General features: G+C 60.9%; 2 protein-coding genes across 2 annotated transcripts in view; both read right to left on the bottom strand.

Annotated features, from left to right (window-relative positions):
- Positions 1 to 10,100, bottom strand: part of TP53 (tumor protein p53) — a 23,968-nt gene extending 13,868 nt beyond the window's left edge. Inside the window, exons 1-2 of the mRNA XM_030548110.1 lie at positions 9,905 to 10,100; positions 6,600 to 6,739 (exon numbers count right to left, since the gene is read on the bottom strand). Coding sequence (XP_030403970.1) covers positions 6,600 to 6,739; positions 9,905 to 10,100 — 336 coding nt within the window. The remainder of the gene's footprint in view (positions 1 to 6,599; positions 6,740 to 9,904) is intronic.
- Positions 10,101 to 11,910: 1,810 nt separating this feature from the next.
- Positions 11,911 to 17,612, bottom strand: TRIP6 (thyroid hormone receptor interactor 6). Its single transcript, XM_030548130.1, has 10 exons — positions 17,290 to 17,612; positions 16,646 to 16,844; positions 16,353 to 16,486; positions 15,787 to 15,906; positions 14,516 to 15,085; positions 14,061 to 14,151; positions 13,755 to 13,924; positions 13,162 to 13,340; positions 12,939 to 13,059; positions 11,911 to 12,129 (listed from the first exon to the last, which is right to left on the bottom strand). Exons 2-10 carry the CDS (start codon positions 16,833 to 16,835, stop codon positions 11,998 to 12,000), a joined length of 1,707 nt encoding a protein of 568 aa, XP_030403990.1. The 5' UTR covers positions 16,836 to 16,844; positions 17,290 to 17,612; the 3' UTR covers positions 11,911 to 11,997.
- Positions 17,613 to 18,867: the final 1,255 nt, after the last annotated feature.

The following is an 18,867-nucleotide window of genomic DNA, read 5'->3' as shown; positions in this document are numbered from 1 at the left end:
TACAGCACTGCAACTTTCTCGCTCAGGGGTGTGAAAAAACACACCCTTGAGCGCAGCAAGCTACAGTGCTGCAAAGCGCCAGTGTAAACAGTGCCCCAGCGCTGGGAGCTAATCCCCACGGGGAGGTGGAGTACCTGCAGCGCTGGGAGAGCTCTCTCCCAGCGCTGGCGCCGCGTCCACACTTGCGTGGCAGTGCTTTGGAGTTTCGAGTGCAGCCAAGCCCTGAGTGCCAATTCAGGACAAATTGCTTAAAGCAGGGCAATCACAGCCCAAGGCTGGGTTTTCTCCACCTCTAAGGCAAACCAAACCAGCCAGCGAGGACTTTGGTCTCACCCCACTGGCTAACCACAAGTCACACAAGCAATTTCCTCAGACACTCCAGTTTCCCAGTATCCCCACCAGCGCCGCTCGTTATGGGGACGAAAGGTTACGAAAGCAATGCCCCAGTAAAAGAAAACGGTTCTCTCAATCCCAGAGGACCAAGCCCCAGACCCAGGTCAATATACAGATCAGATCTTACCCACAAATCACGCTGTTGCCAGCATCTAAAATCTAAAGGTTTATTCACAAAAGGGAAAGATAGATGAGAGCCAGAACTCGTTAAGTGGAATCAATTACATCCAGTAATGCCAAGTTCTTGGTTCAGGCTTGTAGCAGTGATGGGGTAAACTGCAGGTTCAAATCAAGTCGCTGGGATGGGTCATTCAGTCCTTTGTTCAGAGCTTCAGTTTGTAGCAAAGTCCCCCCAGAGGTAAGAAGCAAAGTTGAAGATAAGATGGAGCTGAGGCATCAGCCTTTTCCAGGTGTAAGAAGACCCCTTTGCTCTTACTGTGGAAAATTACCGCAAAATGGAGTACATGGGCAAGTTTCGGGTCAATTGTGCAGCTGATGGCCCTTAATGGGCCATCAAGCAGGCTACGCAGAGCTAACACCCACTTGTCTGGGATGTCTCCCAGAAGCAGAGCGTAAGTTTGAAACACAGACAGGACAGGGCCAATATTCTAACTTCAACTAAAAACTGATACACGCCTATAGACAGCATAATTATACCAGCAAACCATAACCTGGTCTTAGACACCTCATTGACCCTCTTTATGCAAGATTTGGTGCCACACAGGACCGTGGTAAGTCAATAATGTGATATAAGGGTTAAGGTGAAATTGAAGGTTAGGGTTAGGATGAAATCAGATATAAGGTTTAAGGTGAAATTAGAGATAAGGGCTAGGGTGAAACTGAATGCTAAGGTGAAATCAGAGATAAGGGTTAGGGTGAAATGGAGAGTTAGGGTAAAATGGAAAGTGAAGGTGAAATTAGAGATAATAAAGATTAGGGTGAAATCAGAGATGAGAGTTAAGGTGAAATTAGAGATAAAGATTAAGGTGAAATTGAAGGTTAGGGTGAAATCAGAGATAAGAGTTACCATTAAATTAGAGATAAGGGTTAGGGTAAAATTGAAGGGTAGGGTTTGGGTGAAATTGAAGGGTAGGGTGAAATCGGAGATGAGTTAAGGTGAAAATAGAGATAAGGGTTAAGGTGAAATTGAAGGTTAGGGTTAAGATGAAATCAGAGATAAGGGTTAGGGTGAAGGTAAGGGAGGGTGCGAGGGGTCAGGGTTTGGAGCAGAGTATGAGGGGTCAAGTTACCCCACTTGTTCCTAGAGGTATGAATATGGCTGGATTAAAGACACATTTTGTACACCTGGCTTCCCAAGTCGCTCTGCCGGCCGGCCCTGGCCCCCTCTCGATTTCCCGCTCTGCCAATCTCCCACCCGCAGCAGCATCACGCAGCCATCCAGACCCATCGAGAAAAATTCTGCACAGCGTCAGGCACAGATCCCTGCAGGACCCCGCTTGGGAACCCCCCCAGTTCGAGCATGCTTCCGCCGGGCACAAGGTCTGTCCACCAGGGAACGCTTCAGCTGTGTCCTGGGCGCGCTATTCATAATAGTCGCAGAGACTTTAACCCTTTCTCAACTGAAGCCCGTAGCGGCTAACGGGCCTACATACGGGTCATCCCCCTTTCAGCAGGACAACAGCCCTCTCCTGGAATTTCCCCGGCCTTGCAAAAATTTATTATGCATTAACATCGGCGAGCCAGAGACCTCCCTCAGTCAACTTGCTGAAAACTCTTAGATACCAGTTATCCCGGCCTGCTGATTTAAAAATGTTGATCCCGAGTGGATGATGTTTATCTTTAGCTTCCCTTATCAATTTTCTACACATCATAACTTCTACTTGATTGCAACCTATTTCCTCTCCTTTTTTTCCCCATATGTACAGTGCTTTTGTTCATTTCTAACGGCTGCCTTTGTCACTGACCCAGGATGGGCATTTAGCCAAATTTATTTCCGTCTCTTGCTTGCAGCTTTTGTGGATTTTTAAATCTCATTCACAATCTCAATCACATTTTTCTGTCTACATTTTTCCTCCCAGCTCAGAATTTTCCTCTGCTTTGGGAAATTTGAAATTTGCAGCACTGTCTATCTTACTGATGAAAAGCGTCATCTGTTTGCCCATGTCGAATGTAACCAGGTCACAAACACTGGTCCCTAGGCAACCACCAGTTTCCAGTCCAGAGATTAATTCATCTTTATTCATCATAGCAAAGTCCAAAATAGAGACGCCTTGTGAGGGGTGCAATACTGCTTGTGTTAGAGAAATACCGGCTAGTGGTTAGAGGGGGGGGGCTGGGAGCCAGGACTCCTGGGTTCTCTCGCTGGCTCTGGGAGGGGAGTGGGGTCTGGGGTTAGAGCAGGGGGGGAGGGGCCAGAGGACAGAGAGCTGCTAGGAGGGGGGTGGGTAAGTGACCCGGAGGGGCATTTGGGGACATATCCACAGGCCCCCCCCCCAGCTGGGGACACATGACACCCTCCTCCTGACCAGGGGATTGGCGCAGACCCAGAGAGCAGGTGGAGTCGCAAGCCGGGCTGGGAGAGGGACCTGGGGGATGGGCCTCTGTGCATGGGAATATGGGGCTGGAGGGGACCTGGGGGTTCACTGAGTCCCGTTTCCCTCCCCTGCTCCTCCCCCTCGCTCCTCCTGTCCCCCCACTCTTCCCTTTCCTGCCTGCCTCCCCACTTCCCTCTCCTCCACCCCTTCTCTGCCTTCCCCCACTTCTCCCTCCCCCACCTTCCCACCCTCTCCCTGCCTGTCCCCTCTCTTCTCTCACTCCACTGCCCTCCCCACTCCTCCCTCCCTCTCCCCACCTGTCTGCCCACTCCCCTCTCCCACACCCTCCCCCTGCCTGTCCCCCACTCTTCCCTCCCTACCCCGTCTGTCCCCCCTTCTCCCTCCCCCACTTATCTCCCCACTCCTCCCTCTCCTGCCTGTCCCAATTTCTCCCTCACCACTCTCCATGCCTGGCCCCCCACTCCTCCCTCCCCACTGTCTCCATGCCTGCCCCCCATCTTCCCTCCCTGCCTCCCACTTGTCCCCCAACTCCTCCCTTCCCCACCTCCCCCTGCCTGTCCCCCCCACTCCTCCCACCCCTGCCTGTCCCCCCCACTCTTCCCTCCTCTGCCTCCCACCTGTCCCCCCACCGTCACCCTCCCCAGCCTGTCCCCACTACTATCTTCTCTCCCCTCCACCCGCCCACCTGTCCCATCCACTTAACCCTCCCCCCACCTTCCCCTGCCTGTCCCCCCCACTCTTCCCTGCCCCACCCCATCCCTGTCCCCCCACTCCACCCTCCCCCACCTTCCCCTGCCTGTCCCCCCACATCTTCCCTCCCCCCCACCTCCCACCTGTCCCCCCACTCCTCCCTCCCCCAGCCTGTCCCCCCCACTCTTCCCTCCTCACCTCCCACCTGTCCCCCAATCCTCCCTCCCCCACCTCCCCCTGCCTGTCCCCCCCCACTCTTCCCCCCCCCCTCCTCCTGCTTGTTGCCCCGCCCACGTTCCCCGAACGTTCCAAGCAGCCCCAGGGAGGGAGGCGCACAGGCCGGGCCGTACCATTCCTACCCGGGGGGACATATCTTCAGATCCTCCCAATGGCTCAAGGTTTAATGCACACACCCCCCACCCTCATGCAGAGCTTGGATGGGGAGCCCCCCTCCCCTTCCCGCCAGGTACCTAGTGCCTTCAACGCTGCAAAAATCCCCCCCAACTTGTCTGCCCCCCGTTTCACATAATGGTGCCTTCCAATGGCCAGGGTAAAACAGGGCAGGAGGACCCTACCATTCTGGAAACGGGGGGGTGCTTGAAAAAAGGTTCAAATCCTTTCGAAATGGGGGCGACAGACCGACCATTAATAGAATACAGACAGGCAAAAATCGAGGAGGGGCACTACTCAGGACGGGGCGAACAAGCCCCCCCCATATAATGCTCCCCCCCTCCATTAAGACACAATGGGCTGGTCCAGGATGAACCAAGACTGGAATGGATAGGGGGGCGGAAACCAAAGTCCCTCCAGGCTGCCCCTCCCCTCTCGGGAGAAACCAAAATAGCCCCAGAGAGAGGCTGGATGGTTTAACCCTTTCTGCTACCCTCCCCCATGCATTCCCCCCCCCCCCCGGCTGCAGCCAGGGTCCCATGCACCCGCCGCACTGCTCCAGCCAGGGCCCCTGTGCACCCCCCAACTGCTCCGGCCAGGGCCCCATGCACCCCTTCAATGCGGCAGCCAGGGTCCCTGTGCACCCCCGACTGCTCCAGCCAGGGCCCCATGCATCCCCCCAATACCCGACAGCCCTCCCTCCATGTAATGCCTCCAGTACACTGCCCTGTCCAGGCCCCTCCTGCATCCCCTCAAAATGTAGACATCCCCCCACCCCCCAGTGTGCCAGGGACCCACACACCCCACCGTTCATCAGACCAAGATTCTGTGCACCCCCCCATTTGAGACTCTCCCCTGAAACAGCATCCTTACACACACACACCCCCGGGATTCCATATCTCTCCTCTCCACACACACTCTGGGGTCAGCCTCGGGGGACCCCTCTCCACCCTCATGGGCTACGGAGATGCCCTGCCAGCCTCAGGATCAGCGCCCCCCTCTCCCCCCGAAACCTGGCCCTACAGAAAAACTGGACAGTGGGTTAAAAAAATTTTCTCATTATTTCTTGTCTCCCCACCCCCGGACTGTCTGTCTCCATCTCTTGTCCGACAGTTAGACCGGGGTGTGTGTGGGGGGAGACAGGGAGCATCTCTGTGTTCTGGATTCGTACAGCTCCAGGCGCAGTCGGGGCCTGGTCCAAGACTGGGCCCAGTGCAGGCCCTGTCACAATACAAAGAAGGAGGGAAGAATTAATCATCGGCCCAATGCCTGTCACCATCCAGGATGGCGGGGGTGGGTGGGGTGGGGTGGGGGGAGATTCCCTCCCCTTCCCTCCGTTGTCTCCCCCACTCTGATCTCGATGTTTGGGGGGGTGAACCCCGTGCATCTCTGAGTTCCAGGGGTCAGGACCCCCGCGGATCAGAATGATGCATAGGAACCCTGTGGATTCCGAAGTTCCACAGATCAGGACCCCCCCTTGCCCCCTCAGATCTCAACATTCCATGGCCAGACCCCCGCCCCCCCACCCCCAATGTGCCATGGGCCGAATCTATCCCACCCTCTCCCCGTGGATCTCAATGTTCAATGGATTGGAACCCTCAGTGGATCCCAACGTTCCAGGGACCGGAACCCCACAAATCTCAACGTTCCAGATACCAGAACCCCACAAATCTCAACGTTCCAAAGACCGGAACCCCATAGATCTTGACATTCCATGGACCGGAGCCCCACAGAGCTCAATGCTCCACAGATCAGGCCCCTCAGTGGATCTCAATGTTTAATGGATCAGAACCCCGCAGGAACTCGGTATTCCATGGACCGGAACCTTGTGGATCTCGACGTTCCACAGACCGGAACCCCGCGGATCTCAATCTTCCACAGACCAGAACCCCACAGACCTCAACATTCCACAGTCCGGAACCCCGTGGATCTCAACATCCCATGGACCGGAACCACGCGGATCTCGACATTCCACGGATCCAACCCTCACGGAGCTCAGAGCTCCACGGATCAGAACCCTCAGGGGGGAACCTCAACGTTCTACGGGCTGGAACCCTGCGGCTCTCAACGTTCCACGGGCCGGAACCCTGTGGATCTCAACATTCCATGGGTCAGAACCCTACGGAACTCAACATTCCACGGGCCGGAACCCTGTGGATCTCAACGTTCCACGGGCCGGAACCCTGTGGATCTCAACATTCCATGGGTCAGAACCCTACGGAACTCAACATTCCACGGGCCGGAACCCTGTGGATCTCAACGTTCCACGGGCCGGAACCCTGTGGATCTCAACGTTCCATGGGTCAGAACCCTACGGAACTCAACATTCCACGGATCGGAACCTCGCAGACCTCAACGTTCTATGGACCGGACCCCCGCGGATCTCAGCGTCCCCGGGGCCTCCCCCCTTCTGAACCAGAGCCAGACCAGAAGTGCTTTCATGACTCAGCCCCTGACTCATAATCTCATAGCTTCATCCCAGCCCGGCTCAGCTCTCGGACCAACTTCACGCTCCCCCACCCCCATGCCTGACTCCAGACCGGGGGGCGGGGGGTCCGCCATCACCGCCACCACCCCCATTGAGTCCCTTCCCAGCCCCCCGAAAGTCACCTCCGCTGAGATCTGCACTCCCGTCTCTCCCGGGCACTTTGTATCCACATGCACGAGTTGGGGATTTCCCGGCGGCCAGCATGCATTGCGCGCCTGCCTTGCCCACGTGACCGCAGGTCCCATGAGACCGGCGTCGCCATCTTTAGTGTGGGCACAAAAAAAGTGGCTAACTGCCCCTGTTTTCTGAGAGCCAGGGAGAGAACCCAGGAGTCCTGGCTCCCAGCCCGCCCCCCCCCGCTCTAACCACCAGCCCCCACTCCCCTCCCAGAGCTGGGGAGAGAACCCAGGAGTCCGGGCTCCCAGTCCCCCCGCTCTGACCCACCAGCCCCCACTCCCCTCCCAGAGCCAGGGAGAGAACCCAGGAGTCCTGGCTCCCAGCCCCCCCTGCTCTAACCCACCAGCCCCCACTCCCCTCCCAGAGCCAGGGAGAGAACCCAGGAGTCCTGGCTCCCAGCCCCCCCTGCTCTAACCCACCAGCCCCACTCCCCTCCCAGAGCTGGGGAGAGAACCCAGGAGTCCTGGCTCCCAGCCCCGCCTGCTCTAACCCACCAGCCCCCACTCCCCTCCCAGAGCCGGGGAGAGAACCCAGGAGTCCTGGCTCCCAGCCCCCCCTGCTCTAACCCACCAGCCCCACTCCCCTCCCAGAGCTGGGGAGAGAACCCAGGAGTCCTGGCTCCCAGCCCCTCCTGCTCTAACCCACCAGCCCCCACTCCCCTCCCAGAGCCAGGGGAGAGAACCCAGGAGTCCTGGCTCCCAGCCCCCCTGCTCTAACCCACCAGCCCCCACTCCCCTCCCAGAGCTGGGGAGAGAACCCAGGAGTCCTGGCTCCCAGCCCCACCGCTCTGACCCACCAGCCCCCACTCCCCTCCCAGAGCCAGGGAGAGATCCCAAGAGTCTTGGCTCCCAGCCCCCACTCTGCTCCCAGAGCGGGGAGGGGGGGACCCAGGAGTCCAGGCTCACCCCCCGCCCCCTCATTCTACCCCACTTCCCTCACCTTCCTGTAACCCCTAAATCACCCTGAATTACTCTCTCTCCTGACCAGGGGGACCCCCAAAATAGCTTGCAGAGCCCTGCTCCCCGGGCCGTTCCCAGATGTGCAGCCCCAGCCGTGTACTGAGGGCTAGTTCTGGGAGGGGAAAGGGAGCTGAGGAGGCTGGGGGTGCTTCTGGAAGAAATGGGGGTAGGGGAGAATTCCCTGCCCACCCACAGGACTCCTACTGGGGTCCACTCTGCTCAGGAAATGGGGCATCTCCATCTGACCTCCCCCCCTTGGGCATCAATTTCCTCTCTTTAGGATCTCTGCTTTCAACACCCCCTCCATGGCAGCCCCCCTGTCTACACAGCCCCCCAAATCTCTATAGCCCCCCCGACCCCCTCAATTGACACAGCAGTCCCCATTCTCCCTGCAGCACCCCCATCTCTATAGCCCCCCGGAGCACCCCCTCCAACTCCAGGCCTCCCTCTTTTACCCCAGCAGCCCCCAATTTCTGCAGAAGGCCCATGGTGCCCCCAAATTCCCTCAGGGCACCCCCCAATTTCTGCACAGCCCCTACCATATACTTCCAACCACCAAACTCCGGACCAGCAACCCTAACTCCCCCGGGGTGCACACCCATCTACGCAACACCCCTCGCTTTCTCCAGGGCCCTGGAATTCCATCACAGCTCCCTCTGTCATCTGAGGTGCTCCCCCAGGCTATGCAGTACCCCCAACCCCCTGGAGCACCCCAAAACTACACAGCAGGAATACACCATCCCCCCAATCTGTGCAGCACCTCCAAAGTCCTCAGGGCCACCCCCACTCTACACAGCACCTCAAACACCTCCCTGGAGCACCCCAATTTCTATAAAGCCTCCTAAGGTATACAGCACCCCCTAACCCCCATCATTCCCCCATCCCTCAATCTCTACAGGACCCCCCAATCCCTGCAGCACCCCTAAATTACCCCTTCCCCCCAGGGGCCCTCTGATCATACCCTGCCCCCCTATATCACCTGCCTCCCCAGGTGGGGGGCACAGAGCTGAGGGGCGCCGGCAAGCGCCCCAGGGCAAAGCAGCTCAGAGCTGGCAAGAAGGAGAAAGAAGAAAAGTGGGGACCCCATGCTGCCAAGGCTCACCCCCAAATCCAGCCACCTGACACCAAGCTAGGAAGCGGCCAGGACTGGTGTGTGACCAACCCCTCTGCCCAGCCTGCTTCTTACATACACCCCAACCAGAGAGTGGGGGGCCAGGCCAGCCAATGAGCTGCTGGGGGGCACAGTGGGGCGTGGGGAGGACAGGTGTGTTGGGAGGGGGGAGGATGGGAAGACGGCGGGACATGGGGGGGCAGCTGGGAGAGGGCGTGATTGGGGTTCGCTTGTGGGGGACAGTTCAAGGGGGGCTGCATGAGGGGGGGTCCCCGCCAACCCCACCCAGACACACACCCCTGGGAGTGAAGGAATCATTGGGGTGTGTGTGTGTGTGTGTGTGTGTAAGCCTCCTGGGTGGGTCCAGACACAGAGGGACCCCCCACAATTCTGGCCTCTCGCCCCCCTCCTGCAAGCTGGGGCATTGGGAGGAGGCAGGGGAGAGTTAGAGATGCTCCAGCACTTGCTTTCTTCTCAAAAAGCCCACACCCCCCAACTCCCTCCCGCTAGCCCGGCTCCGGGGACGGAGGGGAGCCAGCGCCTCGTAGAGGGGACAGGCCACTGTCCCATTTCCGCCCCCCCTGAGCCAGCCAGTCTCCTCCCTGGGGCCGGGTGGGAGCCGGCGCCCCCTAGAGGGGACAGGCCCCTGCCCCCCAGAGCCAGCCAGCTGGGAGCTGGCCACAGGAGTTTGGACACAACTTGCCCGCTCGGCTCATAGGATGGAGGATTTGGGTTCGAGGAGAAAGGGCGGGACCCTGGGCTCGAGTTGGCCAGAGTCCCAAAGCGGAAAGCCATGATACGCCAAATCAGGCGGGAGGAAATGAAACAGTTCAGAAAAATGCCACTGTGGCTTGTGTCAGAATCCTTCGCAAGGTGCCACGCTCGAGGGGGGAAAAGCTGGCTAGGTTAAAAAAATGAAATAAAAAATGGACCTGGTTCTGAGGGGAAAGTGATGGCTATAAAAAGATGAACATGGAACAAATAGAAGAAAAGGGGAGGTTGATTGTACCGAATAGAAATCAGAAGGGAGGAATCGTAGTACATTGATAAGGGAAGTAAAAGGGCCACAAAGTGCTGTGGCCTGCACAGTTAAGGACAGTAAGGAGGTGGGTTGTTGATTTTTTTTAATCATGCTAAGACAAACAGACATCTAGGAACAACAAACACAGGCCATACTTACAGGGTGGGGGGCTTGATCCCGGGAAGCGGGGACTCTGAAAAAGAGATTTGGGCGGCATGCTGGAGTAGCAGCTGAACACGAGCTCCCAGGGCGACGCTGTGGCTAAAAGAGCGACTACGCTCGTGGGACGTATAACCGGGGGAATCTGGAGCAGGAGGTGCAGGGAGGTGATTTTCTCTCTGAATTTGGTCCTCATGCAACCGCAGCTGGACTCCCGTGTCCGGGTCCAGGGCCCACAATTTAAGATGGGCGGGGCTAAACTGGAGATGGAAAGGAGCTGCACGAAGGATTAAAGGATTAGAAAACCTGCCTCACCGGAGCAGCCTCACGGAGCGTCAGCGACTTAGCTTAACGCAGAGAAGGTGAAGAGGCGACTTGGAGGGATGATTTCAGGGCAGGCCCGTGGCCAGGGTTGTACAGGTCAAACCAGATCATGGCGGTCTGGGCATCGGAATCTAGAAAACCCAGGAGTCCTGGCTCCCAGCCCCCCTGCTCTAACCACCAGGCCCCACTCCCCTCCCAGAGCCGGGGAGAGAACCCAGGAGTCCTGGCGCCCAGCCCCCCCTGCTCTAACCACCAGCCCCCACTCCCCTCCCAGAGCCGGGGAGAGAACCCAGGAGTCCTGGCTTCCAGCCCCCTCTGCTCTAACCCACCAGCCCCCACGCCCCTCCTAGAGCTGGGGAGAGAACCCAGGAGTCCTGGCTCTCAGCCCCCCCTGCTCTAACCACCAGCCCCCACTCCCCTCCCAGAGCCGGGGAGAGAACCCAGGAGTCCTGGCTCTCAGCCCCCCCTGCTCTAACCACCAGCCCCCACTCCCCTCCCACAGCCGGGGAGAGAACCCAGGAGTCCTGGCTCCCAGCCCCCCCTGCTCTAACCCACCAGCCCCCATTCCCCTTCCAGGGCCACAAAGGGTATCCCAGTAACCCCTCTGAACAGAAGAAAGCAGGACATTGTATTGCCAAGAGTGAAAAAACAAATCTTTAATCCACCCCCCCCGCCCAGAAAGAGGGAAAGAGGTTTACAGGGTCGGGGGGGAGGGTGAAGCATGCAATGGAAATCGTTAATGGTGATGAAGGAACCCCCTCCCCTCCCCGAGCCAGGGATAGAACCCAGGCATCCTGATACACACAGCTGGGGGGTTGTCAGGGTGCATCACCTGCCCCCCGAGTGCAGCTTAGGGTCAGAAGGGCCACCCCAAAAAGGGTGAGGAGTCAGGGCTCCTTTGGGGGAGGGAGAGCCCCCCCACTCCCCAGTGACCCTCCAAAAAAACCAAACTGACCTAGAAACTGAGGGGAGAGACCCCAAACCCTGAGCATCTCCCCCCCCCCTCCATCAACTGGGCTCTGAATCCCTGGAGTGGGGAGAAATACAACCCCCCCAGTGAGAAATATTGGGGAGACCTGCTGGGGAATTAAGGGTCAGCCCCTCCCCACCACAGGGCACAGCTGATATTTCAGCTAAGGGGAGGGGGCCAGGAGGCTGGAGGGGGGGCCAGGATAAATGGGGGAGGGGCAAAGAGACTGGCTCACTTCCTGTCTAGTCACCAAGCCCCGCCCCCTGCTTGATACCAGCTGGGGAGGGGGGGTCCTCCCTCACCCCAATATTAGAGCGGGGTGAATTCCACGCCCCTTTCTGCTGCCACCTTTCCCCTCCCCGCATCTGGACCTCAGGGCCTGGTTGGTTTTAAGAGGCTGAGGAATTGGGGGGAGGCAAGGGGTAGAGGGGACCCCGAATTAACAGCTGTTGGCAGAGCAGGGACTCTGCGGGGGGCAAAAGTGCCCCCAAAATGAAGGGAGAAAAAGGGGGGAAGAGCTTAATACATGACAATGGAGCTAGGGGGTAGCAAGATATGGGGGGCTCCGCCCCCCCAAATAATGGCATAAGTGGGGTGCAGGAGGACCCCAATATTAGATGCTGACATAGCCAGGGGCAGGAATCTGGGGGGCACAAGGCAGTTTCTTTGCCCCCTAGGGGATGGGAGAAACAGGGTGCAGGAAGACCCCAGACTGACGGATACTGAAGCAGTGGCTGGCAGCGAGGGCAGACAGAGCCCCCACCCAGGGGTTGGGCAGGGAGCTGAGCCCCCCGAGCCCTCAGCAGTCGGTGGTGATCTTCGAGGAGAGCTCCTGGATGCGCCGGGCGCTGCACGACTTGCACAGGATGTGCCCGTCCAGGGGGTAGCAGCCCCGGCCCTCGCCCTCCGACGACAGCAGCAGCCCGCACTCCTGGGGTGGGGGGATAGAGAGTCCGTTAGAACCCAGGCGTCCGGGCTGCTAGCCGCCCCTACTGTAACCATGAGACCACACTCCCCTCCCAGGGCTGGGGAGAGAACCCAGGAGTCCTGGCTCCCAGCCCCCCTGCTGTAACCACCAGCCCCCACTCCTCTCCCAGAGCCAGGGAGAGAACCCAGGAGTCCTGGCTCCCAGCCCCCCCTGCTCTAACCACCAGTCCCCACTCCCCTCCCAGAGCCGGGGAGAGACCCCAGGAGTCCTGGCTCGCAGCCCCCCCTGCTCTAACCACCAGCCCCAACTCCCCTCCCAGAGCCGGGGAGAGACCCCAGGAGTCCTGGCTCGCAGCCCCCCCTGCTCTAACCACCAGCCCCAACTCCCCTCCCAGAGCCGGGGAGAGACCCCAGGAGTCCTGGCTCCCAGCCCCCCCTGCTCTAACCACCAGTCCCCACTCCCCTCCTAGAGCCGGGGAGAGACCCCAGGAGTCCTGGCTCCCAGCCCCCCCTGCTGTAACCACCAGCCCCCACTCCCCTCTGAGAGCCAAGGAGAGAACCCAGGAGTCCTGGCTCCCAGCCCCCCTGCTCTAACCCACCAGCCCCCACTCCCCTCCCAGAGTCGGGGAGAGAACCCAGGAGTCCTGGCTCCCAGCCCCCCTGCTCTAACCCACCAGCCCCCACTCCCCTCCCAGAGTCGGGGAGAGAACCCAGACGTCCGGGCTCCCAGCCCCCCTGCTCTAACCCACCTGCCCCCACTCCCCTCCCAGAGTCGGGGAGAGAACCCAGGCGTCCTGGCTCCCAGCCCCCTACCTCACACTTGTAGCACCCAATGTGGAAGCTCCGATCCAGGGCCACGATCCTGACCGTCTCCTCCTGCCCGGGCTCGGGCATGATGGCGTTGCCACAGACAGAGCAGCGGGGGGCAAACTTCCTGCGGGGCAGAGAGAAGGGAAAGAGAGCTCAGGGTGGGGCTGGCAGGGGGCGGGGCCACATGCTAAGGGGTGGGGCCACAGGCCAGGGGGCGGGGTCGTACCGGTGGAAGTCCTCGATGCAGTGGACCTGGCTGGTGGCGTCCACGGTGAAGGGGACCCCGTCCAGGCAGTGGTGGCAGACGACGCAGGTGAAGCACTGGGGGTGATAGGCCTTGCCCATGGCCCGCAGGATCCGGTCCAGGATGGGCTTGGAGCACCGGGAGCATTTCTCCAGCGTCACCTGGCGGGAGGGGAGAGCCGTGGGGCTGGGGCCAGCCCCCCTTGCTGTAACCCCCCCGACCCCACTTCCCTCCCAGAGCCGGGGAGAGAACCCAGGAATCCTGGCTCCCAGCCCCCCCTGCTCTAACCACTAGCCCCCACTCCCCTCCCAGAGTCGGGGAGAGAACCCAGGAGTCCTGGCTCCCAGCCCCCCCTGCTCTAACCACTAGCCCCCACTCCCCTCCCAGAGCCAGGGAGAGAACCCAGGAGTCCTGGCTCCCAGCCCCTCCTGCTCTGACCCACCAGCTCCCACTCCCCTCCCAGAGTCGGGGAGAGAACCCAGGAGTCCTGGCTCCCAGCCCCCCCCCTGCTTTAACCCCCCAGGCCCCGCTCCTCTCCGCTCCCCGGGGAGAGAACCCCGGCGTCCGGCACTCACGACGTAGCAGGCCTCGCAGTACGCCCGCCGCTCCATGGCATAGAAGGGTTGGCCCCGCAGCCGGGCGTGGCAGGTGGTGCAGGTGAAGCAGGGAACGTGGAAGACCTGGTCCATGGCCACGCAGCCCGTCCCGTCCCCCACCACGTTCTCCCCACAGCGGGCGCAGCGCCCTGGGGGTGGGGAAGGGGGGAGGGGTCACACGGGGCCCCTCAGCTTCTCCATGGACCCTTCTTCGCACTGCCACTACCATCCCATCCCCCCAGCATCCCCCTCCCTGCCCCATAAGCACCAGCCCCCCCATCTCACCGAAGTACTCCCCCGCCGGCGGGTGATTCATGTCGTGCACCAGCTTCCTGGTCAGTCTGTCCAATTCCTCCTCTGGGCGGCTCAGGGGGGCCTGGGGGAGCGAGATCTCGGCTGGACGCTTCGCTCACATTGATCTGCGAAACACCCCCCCCCCCCCACGAGGAGGTACAATCCCCGGCAGGAAAGAACCCAGGAGTCCGGGCTCCCAGCACCTCCCTCTTCTAACCACCAGCCCACACTCCCCTCCCAGGGCTGGGGAGAGAACCCAGGAGTCCGGGCTCCCAGCACTCACCTGTTCTAACCACCAGCCCCCATTTCCCTTCCAGAACCAGAGAGAGAACCCAGGAGTCCGGGCACCCAGCCCCCCCTGCTCTAACCAACCAGCCCCCACCCCCCCCAGAGGACCCAGGGGTCCTGCCCCCCCTCACACACCCATCCATTCCCTCTCACGTTACCTGGTGCTGGTATCCTCCACCACCAGGGAGCACCTTCCCCGTCACCGCCGTCTCTTCCTTGCCTGGGGTCCCGGCGGCAGCCTGGTACGGACCCCCAGCCGCCTCCCCCGGCTTGGCCAGCCCCCCAGCCCCATAGCTCTCCCCCTTGCCTGGCCTCTTGCCGTAACCCCCCGGCTCCAGATACCAGCCCTCCTCCCCGGCGTACTGGGCCCCGCGACCAGCTTGGGGCGACGGGGGCGCATAGGCCTGCTCGGCCCGGTGCTTCGGTTGACCGTAACCCAGCACCGGCTGTGCGACTTTGACCTGGACATTAAACGCCGGCCCAGCCGATGTGGTGTAGGACGCGGGCGTGGGCTGCGGGTAGGGCTTATGCCCGGGCGGCACCCGCGGGTAGCCAGCCCCGTACTGGGGGGACGGCCCAGAGGAAGCCGTTGAGGTGGCAGGTTGGGGCGACTGACTGTAGGGCGAGTTCTTGGGGGCGAAGGAGCCTGGCTTGTAGGGGCTGGGCATTTTGGGGGGGCCTGGCTGCGGGGGGCCAGAGGCCGACGGGTACGGAACGGAGTCGAAGTTCTGGAGAAGAAAGGAGAGGAAAGATGAGACATAGGCTGGTGTGGGGCTTTAGGCGACCCCTCCTGGCCTTGGGGGACCCCATATTACCAGCCCCCCAGCCTGCAAATCCACCCCATCCCTAAATGCACTTAAACACCCATCGTTCCCCAAGGAACCCATGTTGATTGTCAACTCTTGCTAGTCCAACAGCGACTCAGTGAAACCATCAATCTCTTGTGAGCCGTGAAGGATGGAAGCACATGTCATACCCCGTTGGAAAGCTTAAAGTTTTGGCTTTCCAACAGTGCCTGGTGCTCATCTCTCTGCCCATCGGTTCAGGAGATATCGGGCAATAAAGGCGGGCCCACTGTGACATCCCTTGAACCATCTCCAGTTCTCTCACCCCGAGGTTCTGGTCGGAACGTGATTTTCAGGGGCCGATCCCCGGGGAACCGGGGGAGGGAGAAAGGGGCGGGTGATACCACCAGAAAACCCAGGATCTCTACTTTCCAACAATATCACACACGGGAGCCTGTGTCCACCGGTTCCAGGGATATCAGGCACTGGAGTTGCCATGTGGTGGGCAGGAGACGGGCAAGAAGGTACTTGGAAAGACGTGATTATAGGGACTGAAATCTCATTAGGGTGGGAGAGGCTGTGCCAATGAAAACGCACCAGGTCCACTCCCACTTCCCCCAGAACCCTCCTGCGGGGCCGTTTACCTGCCTCTCCCCCCGGCGTTGCGGGCCGGCGCTCTCCATATCAGCCAACATACTGGTGAGCGAGTCTATTTGGGCGTCGATGCTGGAGGGGCGGTGGGGCCCCGGGTCTAGGGCAGACCCCTAAGGAAACAGACCAGGAGGGGGAGGGGATTAGGCCCGTCAGCTGGGATCATGCAGTCCAGCTGCTGTCCTAGCGGCAGGTAGTTCCGGAGGGTAACGGGAATCAAGCCTCATGCTCCAGGGCAGGAGATGGTCAGGAAGGAGCCATCCCGTGTGTCCCATATGACCAAGGCAGGTGAATTATGGAAAACTTATGCCTTCTCCAAGGCCCCACAGAAGCAGGACACTGGGCTGCATGGGACACAGGTCACCCCCCTTCCACCAGCACCCCAAATCCCTGATTGCCAAGAGAGGTGGGAGGGTGTTCTGGACTGGGGGAGCCCCTCCCTCTGTGAGGTGGGTCATACACCAGCCAACTCAACCCCCCAGTTCCTGCCCCGCGAGGGACCCCAAGTCCTGTCCCACCCCCGCCCCACTCCCCAGGGGCCCCTGTTCCTCCCTCCTACCTGCATGTGGTACCCGCGTCCAGCAGAGGGGGGGCCACCCCAGGGTGCTCCTGGCTCATCCTTGGCTCCAGGGGGTGATGGGTAATGATGCTCGGGGCCGAAACCAGAAGGCAGGGAACGGGAGGGGAGGCTGCCTAGAGAGGAGACAGCAATCGCTCAGACCCACAGGCCCCCTCCCTCTGTATTCCCCACTCCACCGCCCCCCAGATTCTTCCCCCCCCCAGCCCCCCAGCCCCGCCACCCACCCGGATCAGACCAATCAGGTACCGGGAGGGTGGAAAATGGGTATTTACCAGGGCCCGCTGGCTGGTAGCTTGGTCCGCTCATGCCACCCCCGTTCTGCTCCTGGGGGGCCGGCCTGGGGGGTGCGGGGACCGGGGTGTATTTCTTCTGGGGTTTGCAGAGTGCTGGAGCTGAGACCGAGACGCCGAGAGACCCCGAATTGCTCAGCTGCTTGGGAGGAAGCCAGGTGGGACCGGACATCTTGCAGACCTGGGGGCGGGGGGTGCAGAGAGGTTAGGTGGGGTGGGCTGGGAGCCAGGACTCCTGGGTTCTCTCCTTGGCTCTGGGAGGGGACAGGGGCTGGTGGGTTAGAGCGGGGGGGAGAGGCTGAGAGCCAGGACTCCTGGGTTCTCTCCCCAGCTCTGGGAGGGGAGAGGGGGCTGGTGGGTTAGAGCAGGGGGGACTGGGAGCCAGGACTCCTGGGTTCTCTTCTGGCTCAGGAAGGGGAGTGGGGGCTCGTGGGTTACAGCAGGGTGGGGGCTGGGAGCCAGGACTCCTGGGTTCCCAGGGGCAGAAAGGGCTGAAGAGAGGTCCTACCACGGGACCCTGGCCCTGGGGGGCGCTAAGGGGGATGGGGGTCCCTGGCCAGCGGAAAGGGGGGTGTCTCTGATCACGTGGGGGGAATTCCTGCGGGGCGGGGGAACCCGATTCTTACCTGGCTCCGATGGGGGAATCCCAGCTGGGGGAGGGGGGTTCCTGCCCCACTCGTGGGGGGGAAGGGTCCCTGGCCCGTTGGAAAGAGGAGAAGGAGGAGGAGGGTGACGGAGGCTCCGGATCCAGCCGGCTCCGAAATTCCCCACAAAATTTTTTTTTCTCCTAACTCCCCAAAAACTTTTTTTAATGGACCCCCTCGGTGACGTCACCACATTCCAAAGGGGTCACGTGGGGATGGGAATTCCTACCACTTCCTGTGGGGGGGCATGGGAGGGGCAGGGTAGGACTCCTCGGTTCTTCCCCCTCCCCCGGTTTTGGGAGGGGAGCGGGACCTGGTGGGTTAGAGCAGGGGGGCTGGGAGCCCGGACTCCTGAGTTCTCGCCCCGGTTCTGGGAGGGGAGTGGGGGCTGGTGGTTAAAGCAGGGGGGCTGGGAGCCAGGACTCCTGGGTTCTCTCCCCGGCTCTGGGAGGGGAGTGGGGGCTGGTGGTTAGAGCAGGGGGGGCTGGGAGCCAGGACTCTTGGGTTCTCTCCCCAGCTCTGGGAGGGGAGTGGGGGCTGGTGGGTCAGAGCAGGGGGGCTGGGAGCCAGGACTCCTGAGTTCTCTCCCCAGCTCTGGGAGGGGAGTGGGGGCTGGTGGGTCAGAGCAGGGGGGGCTCGGAGCCCGAACTCCTGAGTTCTCGCCCCGGTTCTGGGAGGGGAGTGGGGGCTGGTGGTTAAAGCAGGGGGGGGCTGGGAACCAGGACTCCTGGGTTCTCTCTCGACTCTGGAAGGGGAGTGGGGGCTGGTGGTTAGAGCAGGGGGGCTGGGAGCCAGGACTCCTGGGTTCTCTCCCCGGCTCAGGGAAGGAACTGCCTGGCTCAGGGCTGGGGAATTGGATACAGGGCCTTTCCCCTTTCAGGAGTGTGGGCTCCCATCCGGTCCCTGGCTCCTCTCCAGCCTTATCAGGAAAGTCTGAACAGCTGTTCCACTCTAGTGGGGCGATTATGGCTTCTTGTGCTGGCCGCTGTCACGCCGGGCACTGCCCAGACACAGAATGACAGATCCTGACCCAAACAGCTGACGAGATACAATGCAAGAGGGGAAACTGAGGCACGGGAGTAAGGGACCGAGCCTACGTCACATAACAAAGCCAGGGAGAGAACCCAGGAGTCCTGGCTCCCAGCCCCCCTGCTCTAACCACCAGCCCCCACTCCCCTCCCAGAGCCGGGGAGAGAACCCAGGAGTCCTGGCTCCCAGCCCCCCCTGCTCTGACCCACCAGCCCCCACTCCCCTTCCAGGACTGGGGAGAGAACCCAGGAGTCCGGCAGTTCTGCAGCGCGCCACCTGCTGGGCGAGGAGGCGACACTGCAAGCCAGGGCAATCCGCGGTCCGACATCGCCCCCTATCGGCCACAGGCTGGAACCGACACATCCCTAGAACCCGAGTGATTAACATGGGGGCAGCAGGGGTCAGTGGCCTCCATGGGGCGGGGCTGGGAGCCAGGACTCCTGGGTTCTCTCCCCAGCTTTGGGGGGCCAGTGGTTAGAACAGGGGGATGTGAGCCAGGACTCCTGGGTTTTATCCCTGGGTACAGATTCT

Source organism: Gopherus evgoodei, unplaced genomic scaffold (assembly GCF_007399415.2).
Source record: "Gopherus evgoodei ecotype Sinaloan lineage unplaced genomic scaffold, rGopEvg1_v1.p scaffold_86_arrow_ctg1, whole genome shotgun sequence".
NCBI lineage: Eukaryota > Metazoa > Chordata > Testudines > Testudinidae > Gopherus > Gopherus evgoodei.
The sequence above is the reverse complement of the archived record's forward strand: the minus strand, read 5'-3'. Positions and strand labels throughout refer to the sequence as shown.

Bases quoted from the DNA above. Each gene is read 5' to 3' on its own strand.
- TRIP6 (XM_030548130.1), bottom strand. From the start codon at position 16,835: ATGTCCGGTCCCACCTGGCTTCCTCCCAAGCAGCTGAGCAATTCGGGG. The intron at 14,152-14,515 runs GTAACGTGAGAG...TCGCTCCCCCAG, and splicing joins GTGGAGGATACCAGCACCAG to GCCCCCCTGAGCCGCCCAGA. The intron at 13,060-13,161 runs GTACGACCCCGC...TCTGCCCCGCAG, and splicing joins TGCATCGAGGACTTCCACCG to GAAGTTTGCCCCCCGCTGCT.